General features: G+C 43.3%; 1 protein-coding gene across 3 annotated transcripts in view; it reads left to right on the forward strand.

The window, feature by feature from the left end:
* The window catches only part of LOC112252395 (talin-2), a 139,678-nt gene that overhangs the window by 75,937 nt on the left and 36,955 nt on the right, over window positions 1-26,786 (forward strand). For all 3 annotated transcript variants that reach the window (XM_042323163.1, XM_042323165.1, XM_042323164.1), the window contains 21 exons: window positions 8,511-8,638; window positions 8,901-8,964; window positions 9,109-9,213; window positions 10,503-10,658; window positions 11,510-11,611; window positions 11,695-11,771; window positions 12,976-13,162; window positions 14,941-15,054; window positions 15,537-15,645; window positions 16,305-16,513; window positions 16,783-16,881; window positions 17,201-17,368; window positions 18,944-19,238; window positions 20,500-20,666; window positions 21,325-21,453; window positions 22,766-22,879; window positions 23,314-23,562; window positions 23,670-23,798; window positions 23,927-24,029; window positions 25,100-25,308; window positions 25,759-25,878. In XM_042323163.1, coding sequence (XP_042179097.1) covers window positions 8,511-8,638; window positions 8,901-8,964; window positions 9,109-9,213; window positions 10,503-10,658; window positions 11,510-11,611; window positions 11,695-11,771; window positions 12,976-13,162; window positions 14,941-15,054; window positions 15,537-15,645; window positions 16,305-16,513; window positions 16,783-16,881; window positions 17,201-17,368; window positions 18,944-19,238; window positions 20,500-20,666; window positions 21,325-21,453; window positions 22,766-22,879; window positions 23,314-23,562; window positions 23,670-23,798; window positions 23,927-24,029; window positions 25,100-25,308; window positions 25,759-25,878 — 3,033 coding nt within the window. The remainder of the gene's footprint in view (window positions 1-8,510; window positions 8,639-8,900; window positions 8,965-9,108; window positions 9,214-10,502; window positions 10,659-11,509; window positions 11,612-11,694; window positions 11,772-12,975; window positions 13,163-14,940; window positions 15,055-15,536; window positions 15,646-16,304; window positions 16,514-16,782; window positions 16,882-17,200; window positions 17,369-18,943; window positions 19,239-20,499; window positions 20,667-21,324; window positions 21,454-22,765; window positions 22,880-23,313; window positions 23,563-23,669; window positions 23,799-23,926; window positions 24,030-25,099; window positions 25,309-25,758; window positions 25,879-26,786) is intronic.

A 26,786-nucleotide genomic window follows, 5' to 3' on the forward strand; every position in this document is an offset into this window, starting at 1 on the left:
ACAGAGCAAGAAGAGAGGGAGCATTCTCTGGCTGGAACACACCCCAGGCCCCACATCCACTCTCTCACTCCTTCCTTCCAAGACTTCTCCCTCTGCAGTGCTCTCAGATTCGTCTAAGGAACATGACCGTACTACACATGCTTCTTGTCAATGTCTCTATTCTGCTATGATGGAATAGTCCTCATTCACCATGCAACCATTACCATAGGAGACTGACTTAGTAGGTTAATTTAGTGAGTGTAGATTATAGTATCATCCCTGGCATTCTTTAGGGAGAGCCTCTTAGTGATGAGCCCCAATGTTTATTAATGATGTGCAGCTTCCATGATCTCATCCGCTCCCCTCCACCCAGCGGGGTTCTGCAGCAGTTACAGCCCCAGCATTCATGACCAGACACCAGACAATCCACTCCTTTCACACATCTATCTACTCCACTACTACAGGAAATACAGCGCCATAGCAACAACCTTTGTGTTGAGTTGGGCGGTATCCACATTTCCACATCTTCATACTGTTCCTGCACACGAGTGGCACCATTTCTTTCCAATGTATTATTGAAATGTTTGTTATGAAAAAGGCTAGCAAAGTACTAAGGAATTCCCATTGTGGACACTAGCTAAATGCTAATGAATGCCAACAAATAACTATCTCAAAAGGCTTTACTCACACTTGCCAAGTACCTCAACTCCTTGTTGAACACCGATTATAGTTTTTTAAATTAACCTCTGACTCCTTCGAGTCGCTATGCAGTGATAATAAAGTAAATTCTTAAATCCTTACCATGTACCTATATTTGTCATCTGTTGTTGCGTGCCTTTCTTTGCACAAATCCATACTTTTTAATAAAATGCTAATCAAATTCAACCACTGACTGTTTCCTTGAGATTCAATTGGCACAACTTAGAGCAACAGCAATGAGAAAACAGTCGGTGGTTCTATTTGATTAACTTTTTATTCAAATGTATGGATTTCAGCACTTGGCAATACTCACATTTAATCCAGAGGTGGATTGAGTGTCTCTGCTGTAACCAATAAGCTTAAATATTCTAAGATAGCCACCGAACATTATAGCTTGCAAGTTAGCAAACCAAATGCGTAGAGCCCTGAGCTAGAGAAAATGTATTTAGTACATCTAAGATAGTTAACTTTATAGTTATAAGATATTTAGCTGGCAGACATTAGTAGTGACTTTCAAGTGTATCTTGATCACCTCTTGTGCTGATCAACAGTGGATCGGCACGTCACGTTTGCTCCATGTACTTTTTGTAAACAAACATTCCATTTTTTGTGAGATGACATAATGAAAATCCTACCATTGGTACTTCAAAGTACGAGGTATATGGTAAGTACGTTATACCATCCAAGCCTAGTTTTGTCCCCCTTTTCATCAGAGCTTCAGTTTCTTGATTGTTATTGTATGTAGAGTCTCATCTAAATGCAGTATATGTGTAACCAATCCAGTCTACACACGTTCTAAACAGAATATCCATGTGTTTTGCTGTGGCATGGAGGTCCTTGTTATTGATTTTCCTATTGCGTTATTATCTGGTTAGTCAGGCAATTTATGGTGGTATGAATTAGGCAATTATCTCATTGTCAGCGTTTGTTCATTGCTGTAATATTCCCCCCAGGTTAATGGTGGAACTCTTTAGGGTAGAGTAGTAGACTGATTGACATTAGTGCTAACAGAGAGTGAGGTATGTTGAGCTATGTTTTGCATTCAGCATTACTACTTCAAGGGAAATATAGTATTCTATCAAACAAAGATATCTACATATATTTCAGAATGTTGTGTACCCCTGGGAAAAAAATCTGAGTTTATATAAACATAATAGTTTCGAAAACATAGCTGGTCCAAACAAAGTGGTGTCTTGGCACAACTTACACCAGTTGTTCCTGTTCCCAAGAAAGCTAAGGTAACTGAGCTAAACGACTAGCGCCCCGTAGCACTCACTTCCGTCATCATGAAGTGCTTTGAGAGACTAGTCAAGGACCATATCACCTCCACCCTACCTGACACCCTAGACCCACTCCAATTTGCTTACCGCCCAAATAGGTCCACAGACGATGCAATCTCAACCACACTGCACACTGCCCTAACCCATCTGGACAAGAGGAATACCTATGTGAGAATGCTGTTCATCGACTACAGCTCGGCATTCAACACCATAGTACCCTCCAAGCTCGTCATCAAGCTCGAGACCCTGGGTCTCGACCCCGCCCTGTGCAACTGGGTACTGGACTTCCTGACGGGCCGCCCCCAGGTGGTGAGGGTAGGCAACAACATCTCCACCCCGCTGATCCTCAACACTGGGGCCCCACAAGGGTGCGTTCTGAGCCCTCTCCTGTACTCCCTGTTCACCCACGACTGCGTGGCCACACACGCCTCCAACTCAATCATCAAGTTTGCGGACGACACAACAGTGGTAGGCTTGATTACCAACAATGACGAGACGGCCTACAGGGAGGAGGTGAGGGCCCTCGGAGTGTGGTGTCAGGAAAATCAACGTCAACAAAACTAAGGAGATGATTGTGGACTTCAGGCAACAGCAGAGGGAACACCCCCCTATCCACATCGATGGAACAGTAGTGGAGAGGGTAGTAAGTTTTAAGTTCCTCGGCATACACATCACAGACAAACTGAATTGGTCCACTCACACAGACAGCATCGTGAAGAAGGCGCAGTAGCGCCTCTTCAACCTCAGGAGGCTGAAGAAATTCGGCTTGTCACCAAAAGCACTCACAAACTTCTACAGATGCACAATCGAGAGCATCCTGGCGGGCTGTGTCACCGCCTGGTACGGCAACTGCTCCGCCCACAACCGTAAGGCTCTCCAGAGGGTAGTGAGGTCTGCACAACGCATCACCGGGGGCAAACTACCTGCCCTCCAGGACACCTACACCACCCGATGTTACAGGAAGGCCATAAAGATCATCAAGGACAACAACCACCCGAGCCACTGCCTGTTCACCCCGCTATCATCCAGAAGGCGAGGTCAGTACAGGTGCATCAAAGCTGGGACCGAGAGACTGAAAAACAGCTTCTATCTCAAGGCCATCAGACTGTTAAACAGCCACCACTAACATTGAGTGGCTGCTGCCAACACACTGACTCAACTTCAGCCACTTTAATAATGGCAATTGATGGGAAATTATGTAAAATATATCACTAGCCACTTTAAACAATGCTACCTAATATAATGTTTACATACCCTACATTATTCATCTCATATGTATACGTATATACTGTACTCTATATCATCTACTGCATCCTTATGTAATACATGTATCACTAGCCACTAACAATGCCACTTTGTTTACATACTCATCTCATATGTATATACTGTACTCGATACCATCTACTGTATCTTGCCTAAGCTGCTCTGTACCATCACTCATTCATATATCTTTATGTACATATTCTTTATCCCCTTACACTGTGTATAAGACAGTAGTTTTTTGGGGAATAGTTAGTTAGATTACTTGTTGGATTATTACTGCATTGTCGGAACTAGAAGCACAAGCATTTCGCTACACTCGCATTAACATCTGCTAACCATGTGTATGTGGCAAATAAAATTTGATTTGATTTGATTATGGGGTAAGTTGAGCATAGACACAGGGTAAGTGGGTGATGGTGTCCTTTGACAGTGGATGATGGTGCTGGTAGGTCAAAGTTTAGTTAATGAAATGGGGGTGTGGTATATTGTATATCTCAAATGCATGCCTACATTCAGATACACACTGAGTGTATGAAACATTAAAGACACCAGCTCCTTCCATGACATAGCCTGACCAGATTAATTCAGCTGAAAACTATGATCCCTTATTGATATTTAAATCAAATCACATTAAACTTTATTTGTCACATGCACCGAGTACAACAAGTCTAGACAAGTCCTTACCCAACAGTGCAGTTCAAGAAAGAGTTAAGAAAATATTTACCAAATAAACTAAAGTGAAAAATAATAAAAAGTAACAGAATAACATAACAATAATGAGGCTATATACAGGGTGTACCGAGTTAGTGTGCGGGTGTACAGCTTAGTTGAGGTCATTTGTGTATGTAGGTAGGGGTGAAGTGACTAATAAACAGCGAGTAGCAGCAGTGTACAAAACAAATGGGGAAGTGGGGTGTCATTGTAAAGTCTGGTGGTTTTGTTGTGCCCTCTTCATAACTGTCTTGGTGTGTTTGGGCCGTGATAGTTCGTTGGTGATGTGGATACTAAGGAACTTGAAACTCTCGACCTGCTCTGCTACAGCCCCGTCGATATTAATTGGGGCCTGTTCGGCACACCTTTTCCTGTAGTCCACGATCAGCTCCTTTGTCTTGCTCACACTGAGGGAGAGGTTGTTGTCCTGACACCACACTGCCAGTTCTCTGACCTCCTCCCTATAGGCAGTCTCATCGTTGTCGGTGATCAGGCCTAACACTGTTGTGTCGTCAGCAAGCTAAATGATGGTGTTGGAGTTGTGTGTTGGCCACGCAGTTATGGGTGAACAGGGAGTACAGGAAGGGACTAAGTACACACCCCTGAGGGGCCCCAGTGTTGAGGATCAGTGTGGTAGATGTGTTGTTGCCAGCCTTTAGCAACTGGGGGTGGGCCATCAGAAAGTCCAGGATCCAGTTGCAGAGGGAGGTGTTTAGTCCCAGAGTCCTTAGCTTAGTGATGAGTTTTGTGGGCACTATGATGTTGAACGCTGAGCTGTAGTCAATGAACAGCATTCTCACATACAGTAGGTATTCCTTTTGTCCAGGTGGGAAAGGGCAGTGTGGAGTGCAATTGAGATTGCATCATCTGTGGATCTGTTGTGGTGGTATGCAAATTGGAGTGGGTCCAGGGTGTCCGTGAGGATGCTGTTGATGTGAGCCATGACCAGCCTTTCAAAGCACTTCATGGCTACAGACGTGAGTGTTACGGGTCGGTAGTCATTTAGGCAGGTTACCTTTAGTTCCTGTGCCAAAGAACACTATGGTGGTCTGCTTGAAACATGTTGGTATTACAGACTCGGCCAGGGAGAGGTTGAAAATGTCAGTGAACACACTTACCAGTTGGTCCGCGCATGCTTTGAGTACATGTCCTGGTAATCCGTCTGGCCCCGCTGCTTTGTGAATGTTGACCTGTTAAGGTCTTGCTCACATCGGCTACCGAGAACGTTATCACACAGTCATCCAGAACAGCTGGTGCTCAGTGTTGCTTGCCTCGAAGCGAGCATAAAAGGCATTTAGCTCATCTGGTAGGCTCGCGTCACTGGGCAGCTCGCGTCTGGGTTTCCCTTTGTAGTCCGTAAAAGCCCTGCCACATCCGACTAGCATCAGAGCCGGTGTAGTAGGTTTCAATCTTAATCCTGTATTGACACTTTGCTTGTTTGATGGATTGTCTGAGGGCATAGTGGGATTTCTTACAAGTGTCCGGATTAGTGTCCCACTCCTTGAAAGCTTCAGCTCTAGCCTTTAGCTCGATGTGGATGTTGCCTGTATTCCATGGCTTCTGTTTGGGATGTGTACGTACCTCTTGGTAGGTAGTGGGGTCTACAGCTTATCATAAGGTTCTCTACCTCAGGTGAGCAATACCTCGAGACTTCTTTAATATTAGACATGGCTCAACAGCTGTTATTGACAAATAGACACCCACCCGCCCCTCGTCTTGCCAGACATGGCTTCTTCTCTGTTATCCATGTTGTCGTTCAGCCACGACTCAGTGAAACATAAGATATTTGTTTTTAATGTCCCATTGTTTGGATAATTGTAGGTCATCAATTTTATCTTCCAATGATTGCATGTCAGCCATTAGAACAGATGGCAGTGGGAGTTTACTCTCTCGCTTACGCATTCTTAGAAGGCAGCCAAACCTGCGCCCCCTTTTCCTTCGTCTTTTCTTCACGCAAATTACGGGGACTTGGACCTGTTCCCGGGAAAGCAGTATATCCTTCTCGTCGGAAGTTATTTTTGGGTCATAAGAGACGGTAGCAGCAACATTATGTACAAAATAAGTTACTAAATGCAAAAAACCTAACAAAATAGCATAGTTGGTTAGGAGGATGTAAAACATTCAGGAGACAGGTTAAAGAAGGATTTATAAGCCTTGAGACAATTGAGACATGGATTGTATAAGTGTGCCCTTCAGAGGGTGAATGGGCAAGACAAAATATTTAAGTGACTTTGAACGGGGTATGGTAGTAGATGCCAGGCGCACGGTTTGTGTCAAAAACTGTAGAGTCCATGCTCTTTGAGGCCACTAAGCCCATGAAACTGGTCCGCAAGATTGTTAATATTATGCTAAGCAAATTCCATGTCATCAGATAAGACCTTGTGTACCTCTGATATTCTATCATAGCCTCTCTTTCACACAGGTACATGTTCGTTTTCTTTTTTGTCAGTGTCATTCAGTAAAACAAAAATGCATCCCTTGCTGCTGCTCAAATGGGCTTCTTCCCTTCTCTCACTTCCTTGGCTGCTCTCTCAAGAACCTCAAGGGGAGCTAAACCCCAGCTTGTTTTACGTTGGTATTCACAGCGCATGATGATGTATGCTCTGTCAATAAAAATGTATGACACATTGCCAAAAAATACTATTATGCAACAAAATGTAATCATCATTTTTGTATGGGGTATGGTGGCCATTGGCTCAATGCTAGAGGACAGATGGCTCCACCCATATGGATCGCGAGAGAGCGAGCCACGGAGAAAGAGCGAGCCAGGGAGAGCCAGTGAGTGAAAGAGCCATTGAGAGCCAGCAAGAGAGAGAGCCAGCGAGTGCCACCGAGGGAGAGGGAGTCACCTAAGGAGAGGGAGTCACCGAAGGAGAGGGAGTCACCGAAGGAGAGGGAGCCAGTGAGAGAGAGAGAGAGAGAGAGAGAGAGAGAGAGAGCGCAAGAGCCAGGGACAGGGAGAGCAGAATTAGGCCGATACACGCTAATGATCAAAATCCAGAAAAGAGACGTTAAATTCTACACCACCTAAAAGGAACCGATTCCCAAACCTTCCATAACAAAGCCATCACCTACAGAGAAGAGTACCCTATGCAAGATGGTCCTGAGGCTCTGTTCACAAACACAAACAGACCCAACAGAGCCCCAGGACAGCAACATAATTGGACTCAACCAAATCATAAGAAAACAGAAAGATAATTACTTGACACATTGGAAAGGATTAACAAAAGAGCCAAAAACTAAGAACTGGAATGCTATTTGGCTCTAGTACACAGTGGCAGAATACCTGACCACTGTGAGTGACCCAAATGTAAGGAAAGCTTTGACTATGTACATACTGTGAGCATAGCCTTGCTATTGAGAAAAATGAGGTGGAAACTGATCTGCACTTCCTAACCTCCTGCCAAATGTATGACCATTTTAGAGAGACATATTTCCCACAGATTACACAGATCCAGAAAGAATTAGAAAACAAACCCAATTTTGATAAACTCTCATATCTACTGGGAGAGATATCTGTGTTCCATCACAGCAGAAAGATTTGTGACCTGTTGACACGAGAAAAGGTGAACCAGCGAAGAACAAACACCATTGTAAATACAACCCAAACCTGTTTAACTATTTGCATATCGTTACAACACTGTATATAGACATAATATGACATTTGAAATGTCTTTATTCTTTTGGAACTTTTGTGATTGTAATGTTTACTGTTCATTTTTATTGTTTATTTCACTTTTGTTTATTATCTACGTCACTTGCTTTGGCAATGTTAACATATGTTTCCCATGCCAATAAAGCCCTTAAATTTAATTGAGAGCGAGTGAGTGAGAGCGCCACACACACACACAGAAAGACATAACTGACACGCCCCATGAGGAAACACGGGCCACGTGCTAATGCTTTGATGGACAAGACATTTAAATATAACAGATACCTTAGATTATTGGTGCAAAATGGAACTGTATATTCCAACTGAAGCCTTGATGGAAGTGTATTGAAATAGTCATTCCTGTTGTGGCCAGACAGGGGACAGGTTATTACATGGTTGCTATCAAGCATTAATGAGGCCTGGCAATAAGTATTAATTTGGACTTGATTTAGGCCTGCACTATGTCCTGTTTATTGTTTTGTATATAAATTGTTCATATTGTAATAATTAAAAACCACTCAGTGAAAGTTGCTCTTTCATTTTCAAAGCAGTTTATTAATGACACATTGTGGATCCCTCTGCTATGTTGATACAATATTCGGAGAAATGTGCATGTTTTTTGACGTCTTTGTTTCTGTTAATATGTCACCACTGACTGTAATGATCAATGGTTGTGGCTGTTCCATTTCATATGTTAGCAAATGTCTTGGATTGCTACAAACTAATCTTGTTTGGCTCCTCTGAGTCCATTCATCTAAGTAAAGTGTTTATGTTGTATCCCTGCTGATGGTTTACATTTTTTCACCTAGCAGGCACTCTTCTCTGAAGCAACTTTCAAGACAGAAAAAGCTACATTACTCTCTAGCTTGAACTCAGTGTAAAGTACACTCTTTCTTTTCTCTCTTTTGTCTCCTCCTCTCCTCTAGGCCAGAGATGACATACTGAACGGCTCCCACCCTGTTTCGTTTGATAAAGCCTGTGAGTTTGCTGGAATTCAGGCTCAGATCCAGTTTGGACCCCATGTCGAACACAAACACAAGCCTGGATTCCTAGAGTAAGTCCTCTTATCAGATATCATTAACAACACTATACTGTACTTTCCAACACTACTATTCTTTTAGACACTCTGTCTCAATCCTCCCATCCTAGTTTAGATCCAATCCTTCTCTTTGGGATACCCATTTGAGTGCATGCAATAATGTTAACACTTGAAAAATGTAGGTGCTGAGGTAAGAATGACCTCAAGTGTGAAAGCATGTTTTGGAAAGGGAAATGCCTCATGAGTGTACATTTGTAAAATGTGATTTATCTCATAGCCTGAAGGAGTTTCTACCCAAAGAGTACATCAAGCAGAGAGGGTCGGAGAAGAAAATATTTGTGGTATGTTGTAAGCGTATGGATTTATATGTTATCAAAGGGAAATAAAAAAAGCTGTGAATTAAAATCAATAATATTCAGAACATTTGAACATTTTAAGTCTCTGAAAAGTTCATATTGCTGCACCTATTTCCCTCTGACCCGCAGGATCACAAAACCTGCGGAGAAATGACCGAGATTGAGTCTAAAGTGAAGTATGCGAAACTGGCAAGGTCCCTTCCGACATATGGGGTCTCCTTCTTCCTGGTGAAGGTAAGACATAAGAAGAGAGGATTGTGTTCTCCAACAGGAAGTCAACTGAAGGATTTACAATGTAAATACAGCTGACTGCAAGGTAAAGATTAGCCTTGAGAGCTGTGTGTATGCGAGTGAAAGAGAGATCGAAAGAGAGTGGGTGAGAGAGAGAGAGGAGAGGGAGTTGGGAGTTTTAAGAGCATGATAAATAATTCATTTTTGCAGCACTCTCTCACACAGCAACCACAGCCAAAAACATAGATATACTGTAGGTAATGCACAATTTGGAAGTTTATTGCAACCTTTCATTTGTTATGTGTCACTCTTAAACGAGCTCAGTGTTTCCAGAACAAGCTTTTCATAACTGTAAGGCTCCTAAATATGATATTGAAGCAATTCAGCCTGTCTGTGATGGTGGGACTACAGCCAATAAAACCTATCTGACAGTTCACCTGTGCTGTGAGTCCCAGACCAGAAGATGTTTCAAAACCTCACCCACCTGCTATGTCTGAAATAAAAGGTTACAGATTTAAGATCATTTCTCTAACATGTCAAACCCATTAAGATTTCAAAATCTGACTTCCTGAGTTGTATACACTGTGAACAACTTCTTGAGTAAGCAAAGACGAACAATTGGAATAGTTCTCTAAACATAGCTACCATAATAATCAACATAATGTTATCTGACCTTGGATGAATAACAATGAGTCTGTACAAGTTGCTCTAAAGCGGTTCCCTTGTTCCTGTTAAGGAGCTTTACTTTTAGAACCTGACAATAAAAGTATTTGCCTGGAGACGTGAAAAGGTATTTTTCAACTCCCCCGTCCCCCTAACCGTTAATTGTGCGTAGTGTTCAGCATTGCTGGAGTGGAGCCAACAGTCGGCTTATGCTCTGAAGTGAGGCATAATGGATGGTGTGTGGGTAGAGAGGAGGAGGGCACTAGAGCCAGGCAGAGTGCTGCTGCTGGTGGAAGCGCCATCCTGACGAACTGACAGCCAGGCTGAGGGCTCCCCTAGCAACAGAGGCCTGGGGAAGGAGGGACTGGGGATGGCCTGTTCAGCAAAACAGCAGGGAGACCCGGTTAAACAAGCCTGAACTCTGCAAGGTCACTCCCCATCAACCCTCCTCCTCCACTAGGGCTCCTGACTCAGGACAGACAAACAGAACAGAGCATGTGTGCTATCTATGGCACGCAGTGCTGCTCTGCTGCGGTTTTAATTTCTCTGAATAAAGAGATGCCCCCAGTAAGTCATCTGTGTAGGTGTTTAACACCTATGGAAATATTGTCTTATGTATTGTCTGTTAGGAAAAGATGAAAAGCAAGAATAAGCTGGTCCCTCGGTTACTGGGGATAACCAAGGAGTCGGTGATGCGGGTAGAAGAGAAGACTAAAGACGTGGTTCAGGAGTGGCCCCTAACCACGGTGAAGAGATGGGCTGCTTCTCCCAAGAGCTTCACCCTGGTATGAACTGCCCTCCGTCTACTCCAATCCCACATTCACAGGAACACATTCCACTCTCTTGACCTCTCTTCTGTCCCTCCCATCTCCATATAGCAACAGAAATAACTGCTAAATAGTATGTGTTGTTGTTACTACCTCTAATCTACAGTGTTATTGTGCTTTCTTGTTAATAAGCAGTTCTTGTATATATTAGACTGTGTATATATACAAGTGATTTTACTGGAAGAATGTGAAGCACTTGGATGTTTTATTCATTTGAGTGCTTTTTCAATTTAGTATTTTGTTTGTTGTCAACATTGCTGTTTTTTGTTTCGTCTCGCTTTATTAAGCCAGACCTCACTCAACTGAATAACCCATTTAAAGATTAATAAGAAGTGCAACATACTCAAAGGTGCATTTGCCAACATTGATTTGAATGATATATTACTTTTCTGTCTCACATAGGCAGCCTTTTGAAGTGTGTGATATTGATATTGAAAATGTGTATTTCTCATATTTAATCAGCTCTTTGAGGACTGCAATTCGTAGTGGAAGGGAGTCAAAGTTTATCTGTTCATTAGGAGAAGGAATGGTAAAGGTGTTGCCAACATACCTTTAGTCCATTCTAAGCTTCTTTCTCAGTACTCCCACATCTTTCTGTGCTTGTGTGGATGGAAATAAACTTTGAACACAGCATGGCAAAGAGCTGTGGCATGTGAAAGTAGAAGGCCCTGGTTCAACCTTGACCTCTGAGAAAGCTGCTGTACTCTCCATACGACATACACACACTTCTCCATTTCCTAGAGGTATCACCAGGTGGACCTGTGCTATAACTTCAGTATCTCTCCTGACTAACTGCTTGTATGCTGCAGGACTTTGGGGAGTACCAGGAGAGTTACTACTCTGTTCAGACCACAGAGGGGGAACAGATCTCTCAGCTAATTGCAGGATACATCGACATCATCCTCAAAAAGGTAAGTCAAGACAAACCAGAGATGACACTTCCCAAGTACTTTATTTTCTTTATTATGACACCTTTTGAAATTCCCTTCCACAGAAGCAGAGTAAGGATCGTTTTGGCTTGGAGGGAGATGAGGAGTCCACCATGCTCGAGGAGTCAGTCTCTCCAAAGAAGTAAGAAAGGTTCATAATGCACATGGTCTTAATAAGGTGCAGTCCTATTCACGTTGAGAATGCTGACCAGCCATATTCAGAGACTACAGGCTAGTTCCTCATTCCTCATGTGAATGTAAACCTTAGTTTAATTGTGGCATATAATCACATTTCTGCCTGCCATGCATTACAGCCCTGAGAAAAAGAAACACGAAAGGAGTTAAACTGAATTTACCTATAACATACTGTATAGTATATGTGAGATTAACGTGTTCTCTGAAACACTATCCTAGACTTCCCTCTGTCCCTCTCCTTCAGGAATGTAGTAACTCTCCTGGTACTCCCGAGTGGCGCAACGGTCTAAGGCACTGCATCTCAGTGCTAGAGGTGTCACTACAGACCCTGGTTCGATCCCGGGCTGTATCACAACCAGCCGTGATTGGGAGTCCCTTAGGGCGGTGCACAATTGGCCCAGTGTCATCCGGGTTAGGGTTTGGCCAGGGTAGGCCGTCATTGTAAAATATGAATTTGTTCTTAACTGACTTGCCTAGTTAAATAAGAAATGTTAGCTTTTCATTATTCCTAACCTCCATAAGAAAAAGACCCCAGAGCAACACGGTTATATTATTCTGCAAAAAAAAAAACGAAATCATCAGGAAGATATCGTGTTCTTGGAAGTTTGTCTTTTATTTGTCTTTTATATTTTTTGATCCCAGTTGCCTAGTTTTCCTCCTGGCCTGCAGCCAGACTCCTAAAGACTCCATAATACAGATGGACTCTTGTCATGTTACGCTGAATCCAGACACCGGTTGTTATTGGAAACCTGTTTGTCTCATAGCGGATCCTGCTGTGATAGACACTGGGCATCATATCACTCCCTGCTGTTTAGGTGCGAATGGACTCATGTTTTTGTTCTCCGCACAGAACATAATTGCTGCCTCTCAAAATAAGCAGTAATTAACCAATAGTGAGTGTGGCATCTGTTTACAAGGGCAGGAAAACAGCGCTTTTCATGTCTTTCAGTGCCTATCGTCGCTAACTCACTATAAAGGTTTTGGTACTATTGTCCTATTGTTAGGGAGAAAATATTGAGCATCGACTTCAACCTTGTCAGAGGTTGTCCTGTAAAGGTCTGAATCTCTCTCTCTTTCCATCACTCTTTCCATCTCTCTCTCTCTCTCTCTCTCTCTCTGTCTCTCTCTCTCTCCCTCCTTCCCTCATCCAGGTCCACCATCCTACAGCAGCAGTTCAACAGGGTGGGTCGTGTAGAGCATGGTTCGGTAGCACTGCCAGGTATCATCCGCTCTGGGTCCATCGGCTGCCCTGACAACACCTTCAACATGGGCACCATGCCCTCTGCCCAGCAGCAGATCACCACAGGGCAGATGCACAGAGGACACATGCCCCCACTGGTGAGCATGCCCCTGGCACCCATGTCAATGACACACAGTAGGAGCAGTGATGTGCAGAGAACCTTGCTTAGACCATCACGAACTATGATCTTTGTTTGTGTATAAAAATCTGTACTTTCTGTGTGTGCAGTTGAAGTTGGAAGTTTACATGCGCTTAGATTGGAGTCATTAAAACTTGTTTTTCAACCACTCCACAAATTTCTTGTTAAAAACTATAGTTTTGGCAAGTCGGTTAGGACATCTACTTTGTGTATGACACAAGTAGTTTTTTCAACAATTGTTTACAGACAGATTATTTCACTTATAATTCCCTGTATCACAATTCCAGAGGGTCAGACGTTTACATACACTAAGTTGACTGTGCCTTTTAAACAGCTTGGAAAATTCCAGAAAATGATGTCATGGCTTTAGAAGCTTCTGATAGGCTAATTGACATAATTTGGGTCAATTGGAGGTGTACCTGTGGATGTATTTCAAGGCCTACCTTCAAACTCAGTGCCTCTTTGCTTGACATCATGGGGAAATCAAAAGAAATCAGCCAAGACCTCAAAAACATTTGTAGACCTCCACAAGTCTGGTTCATCCTTGGAAGCAATTTCCAAATGCCTGAAGGTACCACGTTCATCTGTACAAACAATAGTACAAAAGTATAAACACCATGGGACCACGCAGCTGTCATACCGCACAGGAAGGAGACGCGTTCTGTCTCATAGAGATGAACATACTTTGGTGCGAAAAGTGCAAATCAATCCCAGAACAACAGCAAAGGACCTTGTGAAGATGCTGGAGGAAACGGGTACAAAAGTATCTATACCCACAGTAAAACGAGTCCTATATCGACATAATCTGAAAGGCTGCTCAGCAAGGAAGAAGCCTCTACTCCAAAACCGCCATAGAAAAGCCAGACTACGGTTTGCAACTGCACATGGGGACAAAGATCATACTTTTTGGAGAAATGTTCTCTGGTCCGATGAAACGAAAATATAACTGTTTGGACATAATGACCATTGTTATATTTAGAGGAAAAAGGGGGACTCTTGCAAGCCGAAGAACACCATCCCAACCATAAAGCACGGGGGTGGCAGCATCATGTTGTGGGGGTGCTTTGCTGCAGTAGGTACTGGTGCACTTCACAATATAGATGGTATCATGAGGCAGGAAAATTATGTGGATATATTGAAGCAACATCAAGACATCAGTCAGGAAGTTAAAGCTTGGTCACAAATGGGTCTTCCAAATGGACAATGACCCCAAGCATACTTTTAAAAGTTGTGGCAAAATGGCTTAAGGACAACAAAGTCAAGGTATTGGAGTGGCCATCACAAAGCCCTGACCTCAATCCTATAGAACATTTGTGGGCAGAACTGAAAAAGCGTGTGCGTGTAAGGAGGCCTACAAACCTGACTCAGTTAGTTACATCAGCTCTGTCAGGAGGAAGGGGCCAAATTTCACCCAACTTATTGTAGGAAGCTTATGGAAGGCTACCCAAAACGTTTGACCCAAGTTAAACAATTTAAAGTGAATGCTACCAAATGCTAATTGAGTGTATGTAAACTTCTGACCCGCTGGGAATGTGATGAAATATATTAAAGCTTAAATAAATAATTCTCTCCACTATTATTCTGACATTTCACATTCTTAAAATAGTGGTGACCCTAACTGACCTAAAACAGGGAATATTTACTATTATTAAATGTCAGGAATTGTGAAAAACTGAGTTTAAATGTATTTGGTTAAGGTGTATGTAAATTTCAGACTTCAACTGTATGTATTGTCAGAGCTTGGCCCAGCAGGCCCTGATGGGGACCATTAACACCAGTATGCAGGCGGTGCAGCAGGCCCAGGCTGATCTGGGGGAGGTAGATAACCTGCCGCCACTGGGCCAGGACATGGTGAGTTCCCACCTCCCATTTACTAGACTAATCCCCCTTTATACACAACAGCCACTAAATCTCACCATTCAAAACTTTTCCAATACTCAGAATCTTTTGGTCCATGCATTCTGGTCAGTGAAGATTAATTTGTTATTTTAGTGTGTTTTTGGAAAATATATTAAATTATTAATCCCATTGAATGTATTTATTTTTTTAAAGATGCAATTTTGGCGTTTTCCCTCTGTATTGATTTGTTAAGTGTAGAGATACTCAGTTTTTTTTAAAGTCCATTTGAACTCCCATGTTCCACGTGTAATTAGGTGGTGGAAATTGACTGTAAATATGGAAGATGTACTTTAAAGCTCGAGACTGGTGCTTCAAAAGCTGTAGGAGTTGTGAAGAAGCGCTAGTCCTTTAATCACTGATAGTAAAGTTTATTTGGGTTGAAAATCTCCTACTGTGATGAAAGCCAATACCCATCCTTCTCCCTCTCCTGAAAGGCGTCCAGAGTTTGGGTTCAGAACAAAGTGGATGAGTCCAAACATGAAATCCACTCTCAAGTAGATGCCATAACCGCCGGAACGGCGTCTGTGGTCAATCTTACAGCAGGTGAGTGCAAGAGGTTACCTAGTGACATTTTGAGTTGTCTGTTATCTTTGCACTGGAATCCTTTTCTGACAAAAGGCCTCTAGTCCTCTAGCTTGAGAAAAAAAAAGAATAGGCGCTCATCTTCAAGGGCAAAACCCATAGGGATAGAATCAATACACACATTTTCCTAGCCAATGTGGAACGCCCAGAGAGGAGGGGCTCTGAGTTCCCTTTACATAATGGAGCATTTACCATTTGCAATAATACATTTTTCCATTGATGGAATAAATAGTTAGCGTGTTGTCTTGAATCTGAACTGGCTGGCAGCCTCTCCCTGCCTTCTGGCTGGAGCTGTGCCATGCTGCTCCACACTGCTCCCTGCCAGCCGTTCGATAAGTTTTCATCTTTCCCAGCCATCTGTTGGATGGCACTGAGGCTCCCTGTTATCATCCAGTAGAACCTTTTACCTCTCCACAAATAACTATCACTTCTCTCTTTCTCTGTACTTATCTCCGCTGTACCATATCCAATGTGTTTTCATTATGATAGTGACACGGATGTGTGTATTATAACACCACCCAGGTTGCTGATTGTGGTTTGGGCTGAGAGAGAAGAGACTGTGTCAGAGGTAGAGCAGAAGGCACTGGAAAGGGGTAACAAGGACTTTCTTTCTTCCCTAGGTGACCCCACAGACACAGACTACACAGCGGTGGGTTGTGCTATCACCACCATCTCCTCCAACCTGACAGAGATGTCTAGGGGGGTGAAGCTGCTAGCAGCGCTGGTGGAGGACCAGGTGGGCAGCGGGCAGAACCTGATGGGAGCTGCCAGGACCCTGACAGGGGCCGTCTCTGACCTGCTCAGGTCTGTGGAGCCAGCGGCTGGAGAGGTACAGACACAACACGGCACTGTTCGGCAATATTCTCATATATTGATGTGTACTGCCTTTTTAACAAATCCACTAGTCTGTTTCTATAGTATGTTTTTTAAAACAGTTGAAGGACACAATAATTATGTGTCCTGTAGATATAATCACTGGGAGCTGTTTTGATTTGTGATGTGAACTGTGTCTGAGAGCAGCCAAGTGCTGTGATTGGTCTGTGGTGCCGCGGTGGGGTCAGTGTTGTGAACGTGGTGATGTCATCCTCTCCCATTCAGCCCAGACAGACGGTGCTGACTGCAGCAGGAAGTATAGGCCAGGCCAGCGGGGACCTGCTGCGTCACATGGGGGAGGGCGAGACTGACGAGAGGTTTCAGGTTGGACTGCACTTTATTCTGTTTCTATAGCTCCGCTGCCAAACAGGAAAACACGCATGTTCCCAGTTCCTGTTTAAAGCTGCACACACACTTATGTAACGGTATCAGGCTTTGTTTTCTTTAGCTATTGTAATTGAGTGGACAGCAAATCCCTCACTAGAGAATGCCTGTATTTCTACTGTTTCTGCATACTGACTATGCAGCTAAATAGCTACCAGAGTTGAGACCACATAATGGGAATGTCCTTATTCAGTCCGTCCAGTCACGTTTTCTTAGCTCTGCTGTGGCTCAGTGAGTGACGGTGATGAATGTCTTTCAGGACATTCTGATGAGCCTGGCCAAAGCAGTGGCCAACGCAGCTGCCATGATGGTTCTCAAGGCCAAGAACGTGGCCCAGGTGGCAGAGGACACGGTGCTACAGAACCGAGTGATTGCAGCTGCTACTCGGTGTGCCCTGTCCACTTCACAGTTGGTGGCCTGCACCAAGGTACTGCTCCAACTGATGCCCACACCCCTGTTCCCTGTCTCCTGTAGCCATGGTGGACAGCTCAGGACAAGGAATGGTGATAGGAGAAGAGCTGGCTTACTGAACTGAAATGGCTGTTTGTTTGATTTCTTGATTTCCGGCACAGACTATACCCTATTCTAAATTAGTTATGTCAAGAATAGGATTATCAGTCTTGTACACACAAGCATTTCGCTACACTCGCATTAACATCTGCTAACCATGTGTATATGACAAATACATTTCATTTGATGTGTCCCGAGGCCAGTGGTCAACAACCGGTTGATCGCGATCAACCTCCAAAGCATTCCTAATTGCTCACCAAACATTTCTTTAAGAAACCCACGATAAAGCCTTGCATTCCTATTTCGTCTCGCGCTGTTGGTGGTAGGTGCACCAAATTCAGCTACCGGGTAGGCGAAGTGTTCCCATTTTGAACCATTTCATGTGTCTGAAGTTTATTAATTCTACCTTCCTCGTGGGCCCTGAGAGCAAATCAAGTGCATCTATTGGTCTACCACTGGCCAATCTGATATGTCAGATTACAGTCTGCAGCTTCCTCAAGCTCACAGAAAAGTTGAAGGTGACATTTCTAAACTTTTTCAACCATGGCTAGAGAGAAAAGCTGCTGTTTCAATGAGTTAATGTTTAAGTTGTGCTACAACCAGCACTGCAATGAATGAGTAGGAAAGTGTATCGATAGGCTTACGTTGTTATTAGCAGCTTGGGTCTTTTTTATATTGAGTAATATCAGTTTCAGCTGAGGGAGGGAGAGCAGAGTGATGTTGAGAGGCGGACCCTCTGCTACTCTCAGAGTCACCATCAAATGCATTGCAGGAACAAGCCCAGTTAAATAAAAATAAAAAAGCAACTTATTGAAATGTTTGCTCACTCAGCTGTGCCTCACAATTAATAAAACAACTGATCTATTATTGGTGTGATCAAATACGTTTTGAAATATAATTTTTAAATGGTGTATGAAGAACAGCAATGCAATGGCAGGGCAATTCAACCATAGCCAATATGTAATAGTGATAATGTATTGAGCGTATAGCCTACTGCACAAACCTCATTGCTAAAGAACTGTTTTTAATAGGTTAATGTTGCATAGGCTTTTTATTTATTTTTTATCTGAGTGATATACAGTGGGGCAAAAAAGTATTTAGTCAGCCACCAATTGTGCAAGTTCTCCCACTTAAAAATATGAGGCCTGTAATTTTCATCATAGGTACACTTCAACTATGACAGACAAAATGACGGGGAAAAATCCAGAAAATCACATCATTTGCAAATTAATTAATTAAAAATCCTACAATGTGATTTTCTGGATTTTTTTTCTCATTTTGTCTGTCATAGTTGAAGTGTAGGCCTCTCAACTTTTTAAGTGGGAGAACTTGCACAATTGGTGTCTGACTAAATACTTTTTTGCCCCACTGTATCTTGGTTTGCATTTTGACTCAAAAAGGTTGTTGACCACAGCCCTAGGCCTAGCATCTTTAAATGTGTTGTATTTTGAGAGTGGCCACTAGAGATTGACTGTGGACTTTGTTTGTCCAGGTGGTGAGCCCCACCATCAGTTCCCCGGTGTGCCAGGAGCAGCTGGTTGAGGCAGGGAAGCTGGTGGACCGCTCGGTGGAGAACTGTGTCGAGGCCTGTCTGGCGGCCACAGACGAAGGTGAGCTGCTGAAGCAGGTGGGTGCCGCGGCCAACACAGTGAGCCAGGCACTCAGTGACCTGCTGCAGCACGTACGCCACTATGCCAGCTGTGGTGAGCCCATCGGACGTTACGACCAGGCCACAGACACCATCATGACAGTCACTGAGAGTATCTTCACCTCCATGGGTGACGCAGGTGAGCTCTGGGAGAGGAGGGGAGGGGCGGGTAGGGTTGATAAGGGGAGAGACTGGTGTAGTGCGGAGGGAAGGGAATTGGTTGATAACAATTTTGGTGGTTATGGTGAGAGAACCTTTCACTCTTTTGATTAATCTTGCAAGTATTTTCACATTCCTGGTCAGTTCTGGCTTCAAGCAGTTTGAATTTCAAAACTTTAGCTAGCTATTATCCAAGGACTTAGTAAGTAAGAATTATCACTGAAGTAGGTACCAGTATCTAGCCTGTGTTTCTTGTCTTTTTTTCTCAAGACTTTCACTGAGGTTATTCCCCTGTATTTTGACTGAGTGGGACCAAAGATGTTGTCAGGTTATGGTTTATATTAACTGACCTTCAAAACTCTGCTGTTGAAATATTTTCAAAGCCTGAAGTATTTGTTATGGTTCGCCGATGAGTCTAAAGAATTCCTAACCCCAGCCAATCCTCAAGGGGTTGTAGAAAACATGCCATTGAAAACCACTACAGAGCTTCAAATCTGGTCTCAATCACTGTTCAATGGGGCTTTGAAACTTAAAAGAAAACATATGACCTGAACATTTTTGGAGGGCTAAAGGGATACTTTGAGATTTTAGCAATGAGGCCCTTTATCTACTTTATCTACTTCACCAGTCAGATGAACTTGTGCATATCATTTGTATGTTTCTGTGTCCAGTATGATGGAAGTTAGAGGTCGTTTCGTAAGCCAGTGCTACCTAGTGTTAGCGCAATGACTGGAAGTCTATGGGTATCTGCTGGGTAGCCCTTTAACATGCTAACTTTCATAAATTATTGTAAAAAGAAATTGCAGTAATTCAGCCAAGTATTCTAAAAAGTCCCATTTCACTGACCATGTAACGTAGCCTAGATGTCATGTGTTTTATAGTCTTCTCTCTAGTTATTTCTAGCTGTAGGCAAGGTTTTTATAGGCTGACTGGGGAAATATGGTAGCTTCTAAACAGCACTATAGCAGCTTTCTAGTTCTTTTCTATGCATTTTTGTGACGGAATAAACAAATATATATTTTTATAACCAGAGTGGAGAATGCCAAAGGGAAACTACTGTGAGTATGATACCAGAAGGTGAAAAGGAAGCCGTGTAGTGTATTGTGTGAGGCTCAATGAGGGATCAGCATTCAGAGAATAATCTAGGCCATGTTTCTGTGGTGATAGCACAGTGGGGAAGTATTGATGTCTCTCTCTCTCTTTTCTCTCTGATTGCTCTCTTTCTCTGTGACCGTGTGTAGGGGAGATGGTGCGTCAGGCCAGGGTGCTGGCTCAGGCCACGTCGGACCTTGTCAATGCCATGAGGTCAGACGCTGAGGCTGAGGTTGACGTGGACAACTCTAAGAAGCTGCTAGCAGCAGCTAAACTCCTGGCTGATGCCACGGCCAGGATGGTAGAAGCTGCTAAGGTACTAAGACGGACGACCACTACACTGTACTTATTATAATCCTAGGAAGGATTAGTGTATGCCATTTAGTTTATGATATGTCATATTAGTGTATTATCATTAGTGTCATGTCTGCAACTAAAACTGGAACTCTACTGATATAATTTGATGGAAATGAGATGTTCCTGCTGTAGTCTGAGCCGTTGCGTCTCTTTAGAGCTGAAATAATGAAAGGGCAGCACCAATGGTTCTTAATAAGCCCATGGCGCTGTAGACAAGTATAAATGAGCAGGAAATGATCAATGTGAAAACGCTAGGCAAGTGAAACGTGTGACACATTCATCACGAATCCACTGCCGTTACAAAGAAGAAATGGGAATCTTGCTCTGACGGTTTCCTTGGAAACTGTCAGAAAACAGACAGAGCCTAATGCCTCTGCATTTAATATACAGTCACAGTGTTGGGGAAATGTGTAGAGTGCCACTGAGACTATGAGAGAGGTTTTGATATTCCCTTTGCCACTGCAGAACTACGATTGTATTTAGTGGTGTTTCTGCTTGCAAGCAACTAAACCACTAAATACAATCGTAGTTCTGCAGTGGCAATGGGAATATCAAACCCTCTCTCATTTCTGCCTGCGTGCTTGTGTGTATGTCTGTGTGTGCATGTCTGTGAACAGGGGGCTGCAGCGTACCCAGAAAATGAGGACCAGCAGCAGAGGCTGAGAGAGGCTGCAGAGGGGTTACGCGTTGCCACGAACGCTGCAGCTCAAAACGCCATCAAGAAGAAGCTGGTCAACAGGCTGGAGGTGGGTGGAGGGACAATGACAGCACATTGTAACCGTTGTGCTACCATTGAGACCCTGTCCTGCTGTAGTTTTGTAGCAATCAGCATTTGTCCTTCCTCACAAACCACAGAAGTCCATCCAACACCATGACACACCATTAAAGAGGAGACTGTGTCAGATAGAACTACCTAGATCTATGTGAAGATGGATGGATCTCCCCCCAAGCCTTGGGAAGTGCATAGCAAAAGGCTCAGATAATTTTGAATTAATTTGCACAAATGAGGCATATTTAGCATATTCTCTACATTATTTATTATCCTGCAACAGAAGATGTGAAGTCCATTAGTTGTGTGAATGAGTTAATCGGAGTGTAAAGATTTGGGTTTAGCCCTTAGTATTTATCAGTCCCTAATGACATGACCCTCACTTCAGTCATTTGGAGCTTCCACTGCTCACTAACCCAAGGCTGTAATCAGTTTGTTATCATAGATGCACATCTCTCTCTGTCTCTGTAGCCTGCAGTAGTAATGAGTTACACCCCAAACAGGATACAGAGATAATAAAAACTATTTAGAATGTAATGGGTTTAGATTAACTGAGAGTACACCTCCACCTGCCCATTCATATAGCTGAAATATCTCCTACTGATCACCTAAAGCTTTATTTATCTGTTTAGGTTTCAACACATGGCCATTTGTGTTGTATTCTTCCCAGCATGCTGTGCTCTTGGGAGCATAATACATGTAGTGTGTATGTTTCACCAGCAAGAAAGGAATGCTCTCTCTCTCTTTCTCGCTCTCTCTCTGTCTCCACCACTCATCTCCATCCTCTCCTCTTGCGTTTTACGTTGTGCTGTCTGTTTGTTTTCCCCAGGACAAAGATAGCATTGTTGTTCAGGTTCTTGTTTCATCCTCCATCCTTCCGCCCACAAAACTTGGAATGTCTTTCCTCTTGCCACTTTCCATTTTGTTTACACTTCAAAGGAAGTCACCTCTGTGTGGATTAATGGAAGTAGAAAACATGTATTGTACAGTGCCTATGTATTTTATGAATTGTCAACATTGCATGTTGAGACAATGTGGTACTAGACCCAGAATACAGTAGTATGAAAGGTTCAATGACTTGGATTCTTTTGTCAGGTGGCGATGTCCACTGGGAAATTCTGAAATAACTCTTTAGCTTAGTTTGTGACCGCCCCTATTTAGTTTGATCTTTCTGAGAAGCTCAATCTGATACTGTATACAAGTAGTACATTATCCTCATCTATTTATCTGATGTAAGACATTTACCCACAATAAACCTCTGTCAATATATCTCTCTGTTTCTGGAACAGATTGCTGCTAAGCAGGCTGCGGCTGCTGCTACTCAGACCATCGCAGCTGCCCAGAACGCTGCTGCGTCCAATAAGAACACTGCCTCTCATCAACAACTAGTACACAGCTGCAAGGTACAGTAATATTGACCCACAGCAAACAAGATCACTCTTGGATCACTATGATGAAATACCTACAGATGTAGGATCTTAATTTGACTTATATTGTCATAGCAAAATAATCCTGAAGCAACAGGATTTGAACGTTTAGTCCATAATGTGGCTTGATCGGTGGTTAGGCTATTAGCTATTAGGCTACATGAAAATTGCAATACTGTTAATATAATTGTGTGTTAGTATGAGTTTTCAATTAATGTATGTAAATCTCGAAGCTCATCTGCATTTCATGCGTTGCGGAAAAATTCTCAGCAACTAAAGAATGATCAAATTAAGATCCTACATTTGTACAGTATTGAACCAATACTATCACTAGCCGGTTGCTATATTGGCAGCATTTATATTGACGATTTCATTACATTGGTTTAAGCAAATGATATCTGTACTTGTAGGCAGTGGCAGACCACATCCCTCAGCTGGTCCAGGGGATGAGGAGTAACCAGGCCCAACCAGAGGAGCTCAGTTCCCAGCTAGCGCTCATCATGGCCAGCCAGAGCTTCCTACAGCCTGGCAGTAAGATGGTGACGTCTGCAAAGTCAACCGTCCCCACAGTGACAGACCAGGCTGCAGCGATGCAACTTGGCCAATGTGCCAAGAACCTGGCCACCTGCCTAGCTGAGTTGCGGACAGCCACCCAAAAGGTAAGTCCTTTAACCCCCTATCCACAGCTACTGAAGGTCATGTTTTCATACAGCTCAGACATCCTCTGGACTGTGTGAGAAAGGTTTGTGTCTGTGTGCTTCTGCAGGCCCATGAAGCCTGTGGCCCACTGGAGATAGACTATGCCCTCAATGCTGTCCAAACTCTGAGGAGTGAGCTTCAAGATGCCAGGATGGCTGCACACGATGGGCAGCTCAAACCACTTCCTGGGGAATCGGTCAGTACATTAGCATAACTAAATCCATATTAGAGCATTTGGAATACAGTGATTTGCACCAATCATGCAAAGCAAATCTGCAGATGTGTGAGAAGGCGTGACATTGTGCTCATGTGTCGTCCCTACAGCTAGAGAAGTGTGCCCAGGACCTGGGTAGTACCTCCAAGGCTGTTGGCTCCTCCATGGCTCAGCTGCTGACCTGTGCTGCCCAGGGCAATGAGCACTACACAGGTAGGAGTTCAAACAGAGAGAGAGTGCACTGCAAATGATTGAGCAGTACAAGAGCAATGTTTACCTAAACTGAAGGTAGACTCATTCGTTTCTGGGATTTTGGTTAGACAGTGCTAACTGTTCCTAATATCATCTAATACTATGTGACGATTAGCTCAAGGGTCCCAGTAAAGCTCTACCAAGTGGGGTGAAAGAGGATAAAGTAGACAGCAGAAATCCTGACAGGTATTCACTTTCCCTCCACCAATAGATGTACAAGTCTAATTAATTTCTTGATGTTATCACTATTGCCTATGAGGGAGGAATAAACCTGATTGGGTTCTGCTGCAAAGCCGGGCATTTTCTTTAGCCTCCATTCTAGCTCCATTTAGTCTCTCAGGAGAATTGATAAAGACACATTTTTGAATAGTGTGTTCTAACAATGGCATCTCCTGCCCTCCTACTCTCTCTCTCTCTCTCTCTCTCTCCCTCTCTCTCTCTCTCTCTCTCTCTCTCTCTTTCTCTCTCTCTCTCTCTCATTCATCTTATTTTCACTAGATTTAACATTCCATCAGCAATGGGCTCCACTCGGCTGGATAATGCAATTTGATGCGATTTGCTGCATTCCCGCATCTCTGCTTTGTGTGTAATAAGTAAAGACCCAATCCCACATGGTGCCTCGTTCTCCTATCTAACTCATTTGTTTTAACAACAGGGGCTCTTTAGGTTGGGCTCACCGTGCTGTTCCTACTGTTCAGTTACACATTACCAACAACTCTTTCTATTCATTCTGAGCACTAAAGCTGCACCCCTGAATGTGTGTATGTACATATTTTTGTGTAAGGACATATTTAGTGAAGGGATAATGAGATTGAAATGAGGTAGGATTCAGCTTGTAGTTTGGCTAGTGAATAAATCATGATTTAGCTAGCCGGAGGCAAAGTAGGTTGTTTAGCTCCATCTTAAAGAACACTAATGAGACACAGTGGGACGTTGACACCAGTTTTCCATCATTATTTCCTGGACTAGCTTTGTTATTCCAACTCCAACACTTCCACTTCCTTCCTTATCTGTCTGTCTGTTGTGTGCAGGCGTAGCTGCCAGGGAGACGGCCCAGGCCTTGAGGACTTTGGCCCAGGCAGCCAGAGGTGTGGCGGCCAGCACCAAGGAACCCCAATCTGCGGCGGCCATGTTGGATTCTGCCCAGTACGTCATGGAGGGATCTGCCATGCTCATCCATGAGGCCCACCAGGCCCTGGTCTCCCCAGGCGACGCAGAGAGTCAGCAGAGGCTAGCACAGGTGAGGAACTTGCTGACTGACTGTATTGACATTTTACTCCTAGACAACTGGGTGCGTGTTCCAAGCACAGTGTTTTCTGTCAGGCTCTTTCCTCTCCTCTGCTGTCTGGCTGATAACCGATTTGTAAACACTGCTACTCTCCATAACAATTATCTGCTTTAAGTGTTGCCATTTTCTTTCCTCTGTCTCCTGCTTAGCGATCCTCTCACAGGAACGCTAGCTGCCGGAAAACTGCTTATTTGCAGCAGGGCCCTTTGGGAGATCAACATATTGGTTGGCATATGTCTGTGACAGTAGCATAAATTAGTGACATGGATTGTCGTTCTCCGCTTGCAGGCTGATTTGCATTTGAGATGTTTTTCATTTTCATAGCTGTGCCCAAGTACTGTGGGAAATTGTTAGAATCTGTAAAATCAGCACACTGACAGGCTTATCTGTGCTGTGTTTCAGGTGGCCAGGGCAGTGTCCCACTCTCTGAATAACTGTGTCAACTGCCTACCTGGCCAGAAGGATGTGGACATGGCCCTGAGGAGCATCGGAGAGGCCAGCAAGAAACTGCTGGTGGACAATGTGAGTCCTGCTTCCAGATGCGCGAGGCTCCAGTTTGGAGTGTTGATGTCTTATACACAACCTAAATATAAGGGGTTATAGAAGAGCATGGCAATGCTGTCCTTTTAACACACATCTTCCATTCATTACTGGAGTCATTAATCATCTGTACAGATGTCTCAAATCTATTCAGGGCAAATTCTAACAAACATAAGACCAAATACAATATGGATTATGATCTGCAGCCATTTTTATTTATTTATCGGGTAACAATTAAGTGCCTGTTTTCAAATATTGTTTTTAATTAAAATGGTCAAAAATAAACAAAAATAGCTTCTTAGCGAAGAGAAATTTCTCAAGCAAAAATGTTGCTCGGACTGTCTGGGAGTGGTCTGAGTGGGAAGGGGGGAACTGAAAACTAGCTGTTATTGGCAGTGAGGTTTGGAACGGTCTTTCTTATTGGTCTTTTAACTAATCAGGCAGGCCAAAACACCATCCCAGCAAAACAGGCTTAAATGTCAAGCGGTCTTTTCAAATGCTCTTAAACTAAAAGGGCATTATCATATTTTTCACAATTTCAGTGTTATTCAAATCAAACTTTATTTGTCACATGCGCCGAATACAACAAGTGTAGACCTTACCGTGAAATGCTTACTTACAAGCCCTTAACCAACAGTGCAGTTCAAGAAAGAGTTAAGAAACTATTTACCAAATAAACTAAAGTAAATGATAATAAAAAAGTAACACAATAACATAACGAGGCTATATACAGGGGGTATGGGTACCGAGTCAGTGTGCGGGGGTACAGGTTAGTTGAGGTCATTTGTAGATGTAGGTAGGGGTGAAGTGACTATGCATAGATAATAAACAGCGAGTAGCAGCAGTGTACAAAACAAATGGAGTGTAGGGGTCAATGTAATAGTCCGGTG

The sequence above is a fragment of the Oncorhynchus tshawytscha genome, linkage group LG06 (assembly GCF_018296145.1).
Source record: "Oncorhynchus tshawytscha isolate Ot180627B linkage group LG06, Otsh_v2.0, whole genome shotgun sequence".
NCBI lineage: Eukaryota > Metazoa > Chordata > Actinopteri > Salmoniformes > Salmonidae > Oncorhynchus > Oncorhynchus tshawytscha.